Source organism: Lactuca serriola, chromosome 6, assembly GCF_051521515.1.
Source record: "Lactuca serriola cultivar US96UC23 chromosome 6, Lser_US96UC23_V15, whole genome shotgun sequence".
Classification (NCBI taxonomy): Eukaryota; Viridiplantae; Streptophyta; class Magnoliopsida; order Asterales; family Asteraceae; genus Lactuca; species Lactuca serriola.
In genome coordinates, this window is record NC_136413.1 from 97,137,556 (window position 1) to 97,155,262 (window position 17,707).

Here is a 17,707-nt window from a genome sequence, read left to right on the forward strand (position 1 = left end):
TTATTTCTTGTATTTTGTCCAGTTTTTGCTAGCTATCTATTTTTACAAGTCATTTTTGTTAAAAATGTTATTTTATAATGGTTCTTGCTCCACTTTGCTTGGTTTTTAGTTGGTTCTTTGCTAATAGGATTATAATACTTTTAAAAATTAGTCTTGAATATTAGTCTAAATCTTGATATGGAATTGAAGAAAAAAGAATTTGAGCTATTTTGTTTGGTTTTTAATTATTTATTTGTTAATAGGATTAGTATATTATGTTTAAGCTAATAGGATTAGGGCCATTTTATATGGTTTTTTACTTTTTTAGTCAGATTTATAAATTATCATCCAACTTCAAATCTGTTTGTTTTTTCGGTCATATTGTTTAGAAGGTTCTAATTAACTTGAAAAAGAAATTATTTTTTTCTTATGTATTAATTTATAAGACATATTGTTAGCTATCGAAGACATTAAACATGTCTAGGAGTGTTCATTTGGATGAATCGGTTTAATCCGATCCGATCAAGTGAATCCAAATTAATTTCGGTTTTCAAAACGTAGATCCAAATAGTCCAAACTAAATTCAAATCCGATCCGATCCAACCAAATTATAATTCGGTTGGATCGGTTTTTTACAATTCGTTTTCAAGAATCAAGACATTTCAACAAATATATAACTTTAGTATTAACTTCCTCTATAATGTAAACTAAAAAATATTGTTTAATTAGTTGTGAGCTAAAACTTATAAATAACTATCAAGAAAAATATATTATAGTTTACTACTTTATAGACAATTTTTTTTATAAGAATTACATATTAATGTATTATAATTGATGAAAACTTTTAATATAATAAAAGAATAATTTAGTAAATTTATAATTTATTAAAGATATATATTAAAAAGAACAAAATAATAAATTGTAATTCGATTTTTTTGGACTATTCGGTTTTTATTTAATAAACCAAAACCAATCCGAAATCCAAAATAATAATTCGGTTTTGCTAAAAACCAATCCAAAAATCCGAATATCCGAACCAAATAGTCTGATCCAAATTGTCCAATTGAACAATTCGGTTTTATCCAAATAGTGAACAGTCCTAAACATGTCTCCAAAAAAATTGTACTAGTATTTTTGTTTTATAAATTTATGTTCCGTATGAGCTTGGTATATATATGGGGATTATCGAGTCTCTTTCACCCGGAGCATGGAAAACCAATAGAACGACCCTACATATGAAAATTTTAAACTTGGATCGAAACGTGACTTTTGTTATATAAAAATAAAACAGTTTATAAAGAGTTACAAGAAATGATAAAAAGAGATAAAAAAACATTAGACATAAGTTTTAGTAAGAATAATTGCGGATGTAAAATATTTAGATGAAAGTAACTTAGCTTTTTGTGGAACAAATGAAAAAAATATATAAGAATTATAATGGTAACTTTTTGTGTATAGTTCAATTGATTGTTGAATTTGATTCAGTAATAAAACCAAATTTTTTTCATTATCTTAGTCATAAAACTCAAAATGAATTAATTGAAATGTTGACATCTCAAGTAAAAAATGCAATTATTAAAAAACTAAAAAATACAAAATATTTTTATATATTCCTTGATTGCATTTTAGATGCCGGTCACAAAAAACATATGAGTTTGACTAAAAGATGCGTCAATGTTGCAAGTGTTCCAATAAAATGGGGTTTTTTTCTAGAGTTCTTAGTTATAGAAGATATATCTAATTTAAGACTTTTTAATGTTTTCAAAATATAAAATGCAACATAAAGGTGTACACAAAAGATTGCTTGATATAAATTCAAGAGTTTTATATATGGCTTGTAGATTTCATAATCTTAATTTAGTTTTTTGTGATATGACTAATCTTGTTATAAAGCTATATATATATATATATATATATGGTACTTTTCAATTGATATATAATGTTTTCTTTTAGTTCTACAAAAAGATTGAATATTTTACTTGAGTATGTAGATGAATTAACTCTTAAATAATTGTTTGCAACACGTTGGAAAAGTCATATTAAAAGTGTTACAGAAATAAAAACTCAACTTTTTCAAATTAAAGAAGCTTTACTAAAATTAGCTAAAATGAGTGATGATGACGAAGTTTGTAGAGATGTCGAATCATTAATAAATGATGAATTTTCTGGTTTTGAATTTTATTTTAAGTTTAGTAATATGACGTGATATTTCATTTAGAATTAATTTCGTAAGTAAAAAGTTACAATCCAAAGATATGAATCCTCATGTTGCGGTAAAAAATTTAGAGAGATTAGTTAATTATTTTGAAATTATGAGGAAAATGGGTTTGACTCTACCATTATTGAAGCTAAAGAAATAACACATAATATTGGAGTTGAACCTGAATTTCTTATTAAATGTATTTATTATAGAAAAAACAATTTGATAAAGTTCCAAATATTGAAAGAGAACAACAAACTTCTAAAGAAAATTTAAAAGATGTTATTTTATTATTCAAATGAATATGGCTTTTAGCCTTTTACACAACTGAAAAATAGATTTGAACAAATGCAACATTTTGAACTATTTTTGGATTTTGTTTGATGGTTCAATGTTAAAATCCTTAGTTGATGATGAATTAAAAAAATGTTGTAAACTTGAAACTAGTTTGACTGTTAATGAAAAACTTGATATTGATGGAAAAAATTTATTTATTTAGTTAAAAGTTTTATAGGTAATGTTGTCGAATGAGACGGCTATTCAAATCATGGAATTCACAAAGAAAATAGACATGTTTCCCAATGTATTGGTAGCATATAAAATTTTGTTAACAATACCGGTTACAGTAGCTTTTGCAGAAAGAAGTTTTTCAAAATTAAAGTTAGTGAAATTATATCTTCGAAGTACCATCCATCATAAAAGATTAACGGATTAACAATTTTGAGTATTGAAAGTCACTTACTATAAAGTCTTGTTTATCAAAAAATTAGAGATGTTTTTTGTTTAAAAGAAATACCCGTAGACATCATTTTAGATTATTTTTTTGTATGTTATTGTTTGTATAATCATGATTTAGTTTGATTATAAAATTTATTTTGCTTTGTTGTACCTTTCTTATTATAGAGTAAATTACACGAATGGTCCCTATGGTTTGGGGTAATTTGTGCATTTGGTCCCTAACTTATTTTTTTAACTCGGAAAGTCCCTACTGTTCGTTTTTGTTACACGCTTAGCCCCTACTGTTTGTTTTTATTACGCGCTTGGTCCCTACTGTTTGTTTTTGTTATGCGATTGGTCCCTCTGTTACCTAAAAAGACTATTATTTAAATAGAAAAAAATTATGGGATAAGGTAAGGTGAGGGGGGTTGGGGTTGTGGTGTGTTTATTTAAAAGTTTTAAAAAATCAAGGGCAAAATAGTTTTTTTAGGTAAAAGATGGACCAAACGTGTAACAAAAACAAACAGTATGGACCTTCTGAGTTAAAAAAACTAAGTTAAGGATCAAACACGCAAATTACCATAAACGATAGGGACGATTCGTGTAATTTACTCTTTATTATATATATGGACATTTTTTTAGTATCTCGATCCGGACATAAAAAGTCAATGAACCGGTCTTCTACCAAGACAACTCATGTTTAGATATTTTGCATTCTACAAATAGGGCTTCATGGGCCTACACAAACCCATCAAGAATCCTCTTCTAATCCCCTCTTAGTCTCTTACCCCACGTCCCCACCAGTTGGAAACACTTTGCCCAACTCTCCCCACTACATTCATTTACTTTCTCCTAACGAACACTACCTTAGAGGATGACCAAGAGCACAATTAATTAGTCAAAATCTATTTTCCGTTTTATCTACTCATGTGGTATTTGTTTTACCATGGATACCCCCTTAATACTTTTATCATCCGTAGTTATTGACTCATGTGGTATTTGTTTTACCATGGATACCCCTTTAATACTTTTATCATCCGTAGTTATTGACGATCAACAAAATCTATCCTAATAAATAAGAACGATTTTGTAAAATATTATTTTTTTATTCATTTGATATTTGTCATTTTCTAGATTTTTTCTTTTAAATTATTTGATATCCAATTGTCATTTATATTGTTTTTTTCTTTTTTATTCAAATTCTACCTATTAAATGCCACCTAATATTAATTAATTTTATTAATATATTAATTAATGTATATAATAACTTTCTATTTATAAATTCTTCTTTCTATTAATATATTAATTAATATATATGTATATTAATATAGACATTGCCTTCTATTTCCTAACTCATATTAATTAAATTTATTAGTATACATTAATTAAGACCAAATTACATAAATGATCCATGTGTTTTAACAAATGTCACAAACTCAGTTGTTATTTATTTTTTTTTTTTATAAACATGGCCTTTGTGATTACCAAAACTTAGGTGAGTGGTGTTTTTTTGTGGGGTCTCTTTTTACCATAGAGAAACCCTAAGTAATTTCTGAAATATTTTTATTGGTTGAAATTGTATTATTTTCCGAAAAAACTGATTATGAGTAGTTGATTATAGATTGATTTTTTATAAAAATGATAATAAAGTATCTAATATGTGTTTTATTAGCAACATACTTTTTTGCTCACATGGATTTTACACCTAGTTTTAAAACAAATCAAAATCACTAATTATAGCTTAAAAACTAATAGGAGATTTGTAGAAACTTCAAACAACTTAAAAACCTAGCCCAAAGCCCAAAACAATTATTTCTAGAAAGATTATACTTTAGACTTTATATTCACAAATATGCGTAAAGGTTCTTCTAATATAAAAAGTTTAGCAAAAATCAACGACAAAAGTAAGCTTCCCACCAAACCTCACATCGTATTGAAAATAATTTTTAATTTAAAAAGCATTAGGAACAACAATAATCAATTATTCAATTCATCGTATTCAGTCACGTGGTTTTCAACACTTTTATAATAAACGAAACTACCCACCAAGCCACGCATCGTTTTAACTCCTCCATGAAAAAAACATATATTTTAATTCATATTACACCAATCACACAGATGAAATAACAATGTAGCACATGCTATGAAAAATAACACAGATATCTTATAAAAATAGCTTTGTTAAGATTTAAGCTCCTAGAATCACAACCTTTTCAATTTAGAACAAAATAAACTTTTGTACCATACCTCCAAAAGAAAAAAACTAACAACAATATTCCAGAGCTACATAAACAAACTTCAGTAGTAATAAAAAGAAACATGCTAAAAACTCTTTAAGATGAAACAGCAGGCTCTATCTTCCTCATCGGAAGGCCGAGTTTCTGATCATCTTCATCATGATAAACATACGCAAAACCACCATGTCTGGTCATATCCATACCTGCTGTTTCATCCTCCGCCGAGATCCTTAGCAACCCAAGCTTTTTAAGAATCAAAAACAACGGACCCATTGTGGCACTCACGAACCCAATAATCACTAAAATCTGGATCACATGTGCTGCTAGAAGTTTTCCACCACCACCCATGAACAACCCATATGGCCTACCTGGTTTCCCTGGATACACCTCGTTCACATACTTCTCCTTCGCGAATAAACCAGTGAAGATGATCCCCCATGCTCCGCAACCGCCGTGAAGCTGAGCCGCCTCTAATGGGTCGTCGTATTTCATCTTCTCCGCTAGCTTGTTGAACCCTGTTAAGACACATGCGGCCACGAATCCGCAGATGACTGCAGCCCATGGATCAACCACCGAACACCCTGAGGTTATGGCTGCGAAGCCACCCAATAGTCCGTTGCAGACATCGACTACATTCCAGTGTCCGGAGAGTATTCTCTTACCGAACAGAGTGGTTAGGGCGGCTGTGCAACCAGCTAGGGTTGTTGTTACGGCGGTTCTACCGACGGCGCTCCATTGTCCGTAATAGCTACCTGATTCGTACGGGCTTAGGATTTTGACAAACGAACCTGGGTTAAATCCGTACCATCCGAACCATAGCAGAAAAGTACCGAGCACCACTAAGGAGGCGCTATGGCCGCGTAAGGCGACTGATCGGCCGCTGTGGTCAAATCGGCCGATTCTTGGGCCTTCGATTAAAGCACCGTATAAGCCTGCGATCCCACCAACCATATGAACAACACCAGATCCTGCAAAATCGATGACACCTGATCCGAGAAATAAGTTATCCATGTTCGTGGCACTTGCCCATCCATCGACGGACCAGAACCAATGAGATACGACAGGGTAAACGAATCCGGTCAGGAATGCCGAGTAAATCAGATAAGCGACGAATTGAGTTCTCTCGGCGATAGATCCGGATGTGATTCCGGCAGCGGCGATGGCGAAAGCCCACTGGTACAAGAAATAGCTGTAGTCGAAGTCAGACGAAGGCATATTCTGAAGGGCAAAGTTGTGTTTACCGATGAACCCATTGGATGGGGTACCGAAGGCAAAAGCGAATCCGAATAGGTAGTAAAATAGACCACCGGCGGCAGCATCAAGAACGTTAGTGAGCATGATATTCATGGTGTTTTTGGCACGAACAGAGCCTGCACAGAGCATGGCGAAACCAAGTTGCATGGAGAAGACGAGATATGCAGAGAAAAGAAGGTATGTGGAGTCGACGGCGTATGTGGTGTCGCTGAACTTTGTGGAGACGGTGTTAAATTGATCGCAGATAAAAGCGGCAGCGCCAGTAGCATTGGTAGTGTTGGCACCAAACATGGCTGCCAGTGCATCAGCGGAGCATGTAGGCGAACCCATTTTTTGGTTTCCTCCAGCGACGGCGGAAACCTAATTGGCCGAGTGAATATTGTTGTTACGGAGACGACAGTGTGGTTGTAAATATAGGAGGGGAAAATAGCGGAAAGAGAGGAGAGAGATTGGGAGCGCAACGTCTTTGACTGTTGACTTTTTCGTTCCTTTTTTCAAGATATTCCTATTATACACCCTTTTGTTTCTCTCAGTTTCCTATTTTGGTCCTCTGTTTTGTTTCACAACTGATGTTAAGTATACGTCATAGTTTTTAAACTTTTTAATTAACATGTATTTCAAAATAATAATAATAATAATAATAATAAAAAAGAAAGAATGAAAAAAAAAACTAAACTTCTCAGTCGCTTGGATATTTTTTTTTTTAATGTTCGTATTATATTTTTGAAATCATTCCTTATATATATATATATATATATATATATATATATATATATATATATATATATATATATATATATATATATATATATATATATATATATATCAGCTTCACATTTTATGTTCGTATTATATTTTTGTATGTTCGTATTATATTTTTGAAATTATTCCTTATTTATATAGAAAGTTGACTTTATATGAGACCATAAAATGTTTTGAAACATGTGATGTGAAAGGTTACCAACTTACCATATATTTAGAATACCTACAAAAAGTTAAAAGAGATATTAAATATTCTTTTATTTTTACCATACAAATCATTCTATCCAATTAATTAATAACATTTATTATTTTAATGCTCATTTAATTTAATAATACTATATTTTAGTATATTAAAATAACATATGTCATAATTTAACTGGAAAAAAAGATTTATAAAAATAAAAAATAAAAAAATATTTAATTTCTTAAAGTTAAAAAATAAAAGTTGAAAATGAAATTAAAAAAAAAAGACTACTTATTTATTATTTTCAAAACTAATAAAATTTCTACTATTAATTATGAATTAATTACCTTTCATATTTAATAAATTCTAACATACTAAATCAATATATATATATATATATATATATATATATATATATATATATATATAGTAGTTGTAAGAATATATTATACGAGTTGATTAAAACAAAATATTAAATATGAACAATTAAATGGAAAGTTTATTTGAATTTGAAAATTATGAAAAAAAAACATGCAAAAAATAAATTAGTTAAAATTATGTGTTTAGTTATCAGACTCGTGTATTAAACATGTTCATTATAACAAAATGTTAAACACAAATGTTTAAATTGTAAATTTATTTGAAATTGAAATTTAAAATTAATAGTCATTATGGTAGGTTTAATTTATGAAAACTAAATTAATGATATATTAAAAATGAAAATTGAAGTAAATGACAAGTGGAATATATATATATATATATATATATATATATATATATATATATATATATATATATATATATATATATATATATACCCTAATAAATAACAATGGTTTTGTTATATGTTTTTTCTCTCATTCAATTGGTCACATATCAATTTATCATAATATATATATATATATATATATATATATATATATATATATATATATATATATATATATATATATATATATCAACTCATTCGATTTGACACATGACATTTTTTCATAGTTTTGGGTTAATTAATATTCACATGTCATTATTGTATATTTTTACTTTTTCTTAAAATGCTACATAATAATTATTAATGAGTTACATTTAATCTATCCCAATAAATTAATTTTTTTTTAATTTCAATTTCAGACATGATATTTTCTAGTAATTATGGATTAGTTAATATCTACATGATTATTGTGTGTTTTTTAATTAGAATGCCAACTATAAAATGCCATCTATTAATTATTAATTAATTATATATATATATATATATATATATATATATATATATATATATATATATATTATTTAATAAATATATGACCTAATAAATTAAAATATTATTTTTGTCAAACGTTAACTTTTCATTTAATTTGACAAATGAATTTTTCTAATAATTTTTTATTAGTTAATATACGTGTGTCATTATTATGTGTTTTTCTTTATAATAAAATATCACCTATTATTTATCAATCAATTATATTTAATATTTAATAAATATATTAAATGAAAAGGAAACTTGGATACGTTCCTTATTTTTTTAAATAAATCAAAATCAATGTTAAATGTTTACTTCTTATTAATTTAAATCAATTACATTTCTGATAATGTTTGATTAATTAGAATCAACATCTTATTATTGTGTTTTTCATTTTTATTAAAATGCCACCTGTTAATTATTACTCAATTATATTTAATCTACTCTATGCAATCAAAAGATTTTTTTGTGAAATATCAACTTCTCATTAAATCTGACACACGACATTTTGTAGTAATTGTGGATTGATTAATATGCACATGTTATTATTGTTGTTAGTAGGTATAAGACCAGTGTAATACACATGTTGATTAAAAAAAATTAAATATCAATGTGTAAAACTGTAAATATTAAACATGTTTAAAGTAAAAATTGAGAGACAAATACAAACAAAATGATGAATAAGTATGTAATTTAATATATACTAATAACAAAAACTAATGATGTATTTTAATAATTTGTGTTGAATCGTAAATTTCCAAAGATTTCTTGAATACGGCATTAGATGTCGTATTGGTAAGTTAATTGTCATTGTCTAAAATTAATATTTTTAATATGTATTTGCTTTTAACTCTTGATAGTGCAATATGCAGGTGCCCATGAGTGAACGTTGATAATGCAATATACAACACTAGATGTTTTGTTCGTAAATTTATGATCGTTATTTTTCATTAGTATCTAAAATGTTTTGAAAACAATATTATTTTTCTTTAACTCGAAATTAATGATAAATTAAAATTAGTCACCGGTGGGATCAAACGCCGGTGATTTCATACATTCATCTCAATGGGGGATAATTCTTGGACGACTGTTAGTCATAGAAACAGGAACATGCATGGGAACCACATGATTTATCGTACCATCTATGATCCAAGAAAAAGTCATGTAAGTTCTGATATAATCTCTCTATTTATCACTAATTTTCCGGATTCTATTCAAATTGGAGACATTCAGAGGGTCTGTGGTCGAGCGTGTAATCGACTAGGTAACATAGTTTGTGTGTTTATTGCTAAAAAGCTATCAAAATCGGGGAAAAGATTTGGTTTTATTAGGTTTTCAGGAGTTATTAATCGCGACTCCCTGATTATTCAACTTTGTGAAGTTTGGTTTGGCTCATATAAATTGTTTGCATCCCTCCCTCGTTCCTTAGAAAATAATGGTCGTACTTCTCAACCCACTAACTTCTCCACAACAGTGCATCATGATGTCAGGGTAAAATCTTATGCTAATGTCGTCTGAGGTTCACTCAATGATATGAAAAACACTAAGAACATGGAAGAGATTATCGAACTTACTTCTGGGGACTTCATAGTTGAGAAAAAACAAAGAGCATGCCTTGTTAAGGCGAGAGACTTCTCCATACTTCCCAATCTCCGGGTGCTAGGTTTGGATGAGGGATTTGATTCTTTTGAAATAAGATGCGTTGGAGGTTTGTAGGTGATGATTGAGTTTACCTCCAAAAATGCATGTAAATTTTTTTAAAAAAGTAGTACAACAATAGATCATTGGATTTCAGAAAAAAGAGCATGGGATCAAAACTTCGTTCCCTCATAACGTTTAGTATGGGTTGATGTCGAAGGACTTCCTCTTTCCGCTTGGAGCAAAGATTCATTCAGAAAAATTCTCTCTAGGTGGGGAATAATTGCCCAGCTTGATGATGATCTTGGAGAAGACATTTACAAAAACAGGATATGCATTCTTACTTTTATTAAAACTATAATTTCAGAGGTTATCAAAGTTTGTGTTGATAAGACTACATATTGGATTAGAGTAAAAGAAGCTCCGAGGTGGACTCCCACCTTTGTTCATGATTTCCTGCTCCAGAACTAGATAACAGTGAAATACAATGCAGTGAACAAAATGATGAACATCTTCATTATGCTAAGAGGAATGAAGAAGTCTCATCAGACCCGTTTGGTATTTATAATGCTATTGAAAAGATGAAAGTGGATGAAGTCAATAATGACATTCAAAAAGGTTTTAATAGTTGGGGTAATATGAAAAAGAATAAAAGTAATAGAGAAGGGCTGCAGGGGCAATATGGGAATTCAACAACAGAAAATGTTCATTACCATTATACTGCTGACTGTCGTGCTTCCAGCTAACCTGTTACATCGCAAGCAAATTCTTCTGTTGCCCATGGAATAAATGTCACTCGCCCAGCTGTCGCTGCTACTGCTCAAGTCTCGCTTGAAGTCCTTATCACTGCTCCTGTTGACAAACCGTAAACAACCCATGCTGTTTCTCCCAACATCACAGCAGCTCCTGTTGTGAATTCCGAGATCCCTTCAGTTCACTTCGGGTCACAAAAAATGGAACAGGACTTTAAATAAGCAAACTCCTGTTGGCTTTTCAGGAGGATATATTCGCATGTCGGGCATTCCATCTACGGGTGAATCCTTATCCCACCCTCCTAGTTTTTCAAACATGATCCATGGTAAAAATGATGTGTTCTCAGAAGGCTCTTTTAATACCGACTCGGTTGTGGTTGAATCTAAAAAACGATGCAGTGGGAGAAAATATTGGTCTTAATATGAATAGTTGTTTGGAACATGTTAAAAACACTATTCAAGAGAAGCGATTTAGAAAAAAACATTTAGATATGAATTGTCTTTCTATTAACACTCAAGGAGCAGGTTCTGTTGAAAAACGGGTGTGGATTAAATCTCTATGTGTCAAGTTTAAAGTCATTTTTTTGGCTATTCAAGAAACGAAAAAAGAGTCAATTGACCTCTCTCTTGCTCGATCTTTCTGGGGTAACCTTGCGTTTTTGCACTCTTTCTCCCCTTCTCGTGGTGCCTCGGTGGTATTTTGGTTATCTGGGACTCAAATATCTTTATTCATAATATAGCTATTATCTCCGATTAGTATGTGGCGGTGGAGGGAATTTGAGCTGTTTCTAGAATGGATGTGTTACTAATTTCCATTTATGCTCCCTAAAGTGTTGATTGTAAAAGAAAACTTTGGGACGAAGTCTCTACCTTGATCTCTTCATTCTCAGGAGAATGTGTGGTTATAGGAGATTTTAATGAAGTCAGATATGAGTCTAAGAGGTTTGGTTCTCAATTCCACCATATCCCAGCAAGAATTTTTAATCAGTTTATCGAGCAGAATGATTTAGTTGATATTCCTATGGGTGGGCCTCGCTATACATGGAGCGATAAATGGGGATCTAAGTTCTCTAAACTTTATCGTTTTTTGGTCTTTGAAGGTATTATGTTGTATTTTCCTAACATTATGGGATTGGTTATGGATAAAAATATCCCTGATCATCGTCTTATTGTTTTACTAGAGCATCGGGTGGATTATGGTCCATCTCCTTTTTGTATTTTTCATTCTTGGTTTGAGAAGGACGATTTTGATGATGTGGTCCATAATTCTTGGACCTCCAATGTTGTTGGGAATTTGAATGATAATCCTTGGGTTATTTTTAAGAAGAAGCTCCAATTTCTTAAATCTAATCTAAGATTATGGAATTCTAGTGCTCGTGACCGTTTGATTAGTAAAAGGAAAACTCTTCAAGATAAAGTTGAAGAGATTGATGCTTCTCTTATGCTTGATGGGGGTAGTGCTGATCTTCGTGAACAAAGAGTTTTGGCTATTAAAGAATTGTTTGACTTGGATCATCTTTCTAGAGTTGAGTTGGCGTAGAAAGCGAAGATTCAGTAGGCCATTGAAGGGGAGGAGAACTCTAGTTTTTTTTCATTGCATTATTAATCAGAAGAGGAAACACCTTGCTATTAGAGGTATCATGATTGATGGTCTTTGGGAGGATGATCCTGATAGAGTTAAAACGGAATTCCATAACTATTATAAAATTCTTTTCTCGAGGAAAAAAGGAAAATGCCCTTCTACTGATCCTAATTTGTTTCATACTCTCACAGAAGATCAAGTTCTTTTTCTTCAAGCTCCTTTCTCTCGTGATGACATTAAAAGGGCTGTTTGGGATTGTGGCTCAGATCGAGCACCTGGGCTGGATGGTTTCTCTTTTGGATTCTTCAAAAGATTTTGGGATCTTACCTCTGATGATTTGGTGGCTTTTATTCAGCATTTTCATAGTCATTGTTTGGTTCCTAAAGGATGTATGTCACACCCCCAAATCGGAACGACGGAAACGTTCAGGGGCGAAGGACGTCATGTTTAGTATCACAACACATGTATCATAGCAATCATAGTAACAACAACCATTGTATTAATATTAAAGTGTTTACGAGTAGTGATTCATAAAAGATTGAATCCAAAGTACATAACAAAATAAGACATGAAGCTACTATACTTCATCTTCTGAATCCCAGTGCGCATACCTGTCTGCTAGCTTCCTGAGAATACAAGTTATTTTAGAAGAGTAGATCAACATTTAAGCTGGTGAGTTCATAAGTATTTTAGTGATGTAAAGTAAGTTGAAAGTTCTTTTAGAAAAGTTCGCCTGTTCCTCCAGAAGATCCTATATCTTCTGATATGATGAAAGTTAAGTAAAAATGGCTCTATAATCCTTTCTATGAGTGCTAAATGGATACAAGTTATATAAAACCCAGTGTAAACAATTAATCGGTTGTGTGAATCTGCCCTAAGCCCACAACCAAACAAGGAAGAGGAAATGAGGCGGAAGTCACACATCCCATTATTTGTTAGATCTTCGTTGTATATAACCATGGCGTATTCATTTGGTACTCACGGAGTTAACTGTAATAGTTCCTTTATATTTGAAGAAAACATTCTTTTAAGAATAACCCTTATTTCCTTTAGTAAAAATGGTAACCACAATGATTCCTTCTATAAACTCTTAGTTTACACTAGCTACATATAATCTAATATCGAATGGATAGTTAATTGTGTGAATCTGCCCTAAGCCTACAACCAAACAAGGAACAGGGAGTAAGGCATAAATCACGCCTCCAACTATCTATCGGATATTAATGATATATAAACCTCATGTATAAACTACGGTATTATAGAACTAACCACTTAAGGTCCTTTAAGTTATACTGGTTTAATATAATGGATTAAACCCTTTACTGATAAGTTTCTATTTTAGTTTACTCAATGTTCTATTGTTTGGACGACTAATAGAAGTAATGAAATTTTGTACTCTTAACGCCTCAGTCGATACTGTTGTGAGTTTTTGTATATAGTTGTGTGTTTTATTTATTATTGTCCGACACTTTGCAGATGTACCCTTTATAAATAGTTCTGGTACGTTATATTTGTACGTTATTATGTGATATGACCTCGTGCTTGCTACCCTTGGTATGTTGTATTTGTACCTTTGTTAGTGCAAACCCGGTAAGATATATTATTATGTGTTATCACCTCGTGCTTGCTAACCCTGGTACATTGTATTTGTACCTTTGTTAGTGCAAACCCGGTAAGATCTATTAACACCTTAATTTGTTACAAACAATGAATTAAGGATACGATGTCTTCCTAGAATACTAGGAATATCGTATAAATGTGTAGTTCATGATTTGTTCTTCTGCTATAGTTATTCTATGTTCCTCCCTGTACTAGCTGCAGTATGTTCCTCCCTGTACTAGTTATAGTATGTTCCTCCCTGTATTAGTTATAATATGTTCCTCCTTGTACTAGTTATAATATGTTCCTCCCTATACTAGTTATATTATGTTCCTCTCTGTACTAGTTATAGTATGTTCCTCCCTGTACTAGTTGTAGTATCCTCCTCCTTGTACTAGTTATAGTATGATCCTCCCTGTACTAGTTATAGTATGAACTGAACTCCTAAACTATACCTATTATAGTTTACTAGTATGCTTACTTGACCGGTTACTGACTTAAATAAAAGACTCAATTATCTATTGAGTTATGATTGTATTTCAAAAATAGAGTTTTATATACAACAAGATAACATGACTTTAAAAGAGTTTTTAAAATGATTTGATAACTTATAAAAACATAAGAAATATTTTAACATGATGGTTATTACAAATAATATTTACAAAATTAACATTGTGTTCAACTTGTATCCCCCCCCTAAAAGCATTTAAAACAGTTAAAAGATTGATTATAGGGGTATGAACTCACCTTATGTGGGTGGTTCAACTGCAGATTCGTGTCAGGATGAGAAGTTCCACGAACGTATTCCCGAGACACAAATGACTCCTAAATGACATATAATGGCATATATAGACATGTAATTAGTGTTTTAAACAACTAACATGCAAGGAAACCACCTAAGGAACTAAGGAACACTTGAAATGAAGTGTAGAATCACATGTGATTGATCGAAGGGTAGTTCATGGCCACACTAAGGTGTGTACGGCCAAGGTTCACGGCCCACCAAGTGTGTATAGCTGTATACACTCCAAGATGGTGAAATTTTGGGTCTTGATTCATGGGGATTCTAGGGCTCAAGAGTTCTAATGGATAGCAAGTACCTAGAAGTGTTTAAGGCTCAAGATTATGAACCAAACATGGGTTTACGGCCATACATAGAGTGTACGGCCGTACACTCTTGATGATCAAGAGTTTGATGATGTTTAAAGGCAATGAATCAAGTGCTTAACATGTATAACTAGGTGATAGGGGAAAAATCTCACATTTGAGGTCCTTTAGGGTGTGTATGACCAATGGTCCTATGAAGGTTCACGACCGTACACCCTTCAAGATCATAAAGTTCATGTTGAAACATGAAGAATCAGGGCTTGGATCAAGTGGTCTTTTAAGTATAACAAGTTTATGGATGAAACACTTTCGTTTTTTAGGCTTTAGAAGGTTCACAGCTGAAGCAAGTTGAGAGAGAATGGAGTTGTGTGCGGCCCAAAAAAGAAATAAATGAAGAAAATGAGGTAATCTTATATATATAGGAGATGGTGTCCGGCCACCTTGAGTGCACGTCCGTACACCCATGTGTGTGGCCGTACACACCTCTTGATGGTGTGTTTGGCTCGAATGCAACGTGATGTACTCAAGTTTACCCATCCCCAAACTCAAACCTTGAATGCACTAGGCTTAGAACTCATAAAACGATCCTTAACAATGCTAAACGATAGCATAACGAGTCTTACTCTCGATTGATTGGCTGGACTTTATAAGACGAAAATTTTGGGGTTGTCACAATGTAACGCCTCTTTCTTTACAATTATTCCAAAAGTTCGTGATCCTAAGAATATTAGAGACTTTAGACCTATTAGTCTAATAGGGTGCCAATACAAAATTATTGGTAAACTTTTAGCTAATAGGTTGGCGGAGGTTATTGGTTTTGTTATTAGTCTAGAGCAGTCTGCTTTTGTTAAAGGCAGACAAATTTTAGATGACCCTTTTCTTCTCAATGAGGTGGTTGCTTGGAGCAAGTCTACGAATAATCATCTTATGATTTTTAAAGTTTATTTTGAGAAGGCTTTTAACTCGGTCTCGTGGGATTACCTTTTGGAGATAATGCAGATTATGGGCTTTGGTAAGTTGTGGTGTTCCTGGATCATGAAGCTTCTCCGGTCTGCTAGGGCTTCTGTTCTCGTTAACAGGTCCCCTACTGATGAATTTCAAATCCAAAGAGGTCTACGACAAGGAGACCCCCTGTCACCTTTTTTATTTATCTTGGTTATGGAAGGCCTTCATGTTGTTTTATGGAAAACTCATAATGCTTGCGTGTTTCGAGGTATTTCTATTAGTGGGATCGATATCTCACACTTGTTTTATGCTGATGATGTTGTCCTAATGTCTACTTGGGAGCTAGATAATGTTTCTCGTATCATTCGTATCTTAAGATGCTTTTATTTAACTTCGGGTCTTAAAATCAATTTACAAAAAAGTAAATTTATTGGAGTGGGAGTTCCTTTTTCTCAGGTTGAGGTGACGGCTCATAAGGTCGGGTGTGCCCTTGATACTTGTCCGTTTATTCACCTTGGAGTCCCTGTTGGTCAGAATATGTCTCAGATTTCTGCTTGGTCCCCAATTGTTGACCTTTTTGCTCAAAACTCTCGGGTTGGAAAGCGAAATGTTTATCGTCTGGAGGTCATCTCTCTTTGATCAAATTGGTTCTTGGAAGCCTCGGTATATGATGTCTATCTCCAATCTCTGTTGTTAATACCTTGGAGTCTCTTCGAGCCAGGTTTTTCTGGGGTGCTAATCTTGATGAGAGATGCATGCATTGGGTTCGTTGGAATAGGATTTTAGCTCAAAAAAAGGAAGGGTGTCTTGGTGTTGGCAGTCTTTTCTCGTTCAATAGGGCCTTGCTTTATAAATGGCGTTGGAGATTTTTTCATAATCCGAATCTGATATGGGTTAAAATTGTCAAAGCTCTTTATGGTCCGGATGGTGGTTGCAGTTCTCTTTCTCAGAGAAGATGCTCGATTGGTCCTTAGAATGGTGTTATTCAGATGATGGTGCAACTTAATAATCGTGCTCTTGATCTTATGTCTTTTAGCCCAATTAGGATTGGTGATGGAAATATGACTTTCTTATGGCATGATGTGTGGAAGGGGGGTTCCCACCTCGCTGATTCTTTTCATAGGATTTATGCTCTTGATCCTAATAAAACTATATCGGTTAGAGATACAGTGCTTCTTGGATGGGACTTTGATTGTCTTAGGCAGACTCCTAGAGGGGGTATTGAGGAGACTCAATGGACCGATTTCACTACCTTAATGTAGGGGGTTCTTCTTCATTCTGTTCCAGATTGTTTGGGGTGGAACATTGATGGATCCGATTCCTACACTGTTTCTTCTCTCAGAATTTTTTTGGACAATCACATTTTACATACCGGGGGTCCTGAAACTCGATGGAATAATTAGGTGCCTATCAAGGTGAATATCTTTATTTGGAGATTGCAGTTACGAAGAATTCCGACTAGAGAGAACCTTTCTCTCTGTGGGATTACTATGGATTCGATTCCTTGTCTC

At 32.3% G+C, this 17,707-nt stretch overlaps 1 protein-coding gene across 1 annotated transcript; it reads right to left on the reverse strand.

Moving 5' to 3' along the window:
- Nucleotides 1–5,058: 5,058 nt before the first annotated feature.
- On the reverse strand, nucleotides 5,059–6,801 carry AMT1;1 (ammonium transporter 1;1). The gene has a single exon (XM_079004244.1). The coding sequence runs from the start codon at nucleotides 6,715–6,717 to the stop codon at nucleotides 5,230–5,232; it is 1,488 nt and encodes a 495-aa protein (XP_078860370.1). The 5' UTR covers nucleotides 6,718–6,801; the 3' UTR covers nucleotides 5,059–5,229.
- Nucleotides 6,802–17,707: the final 10,906 nt, after the last annotated feature.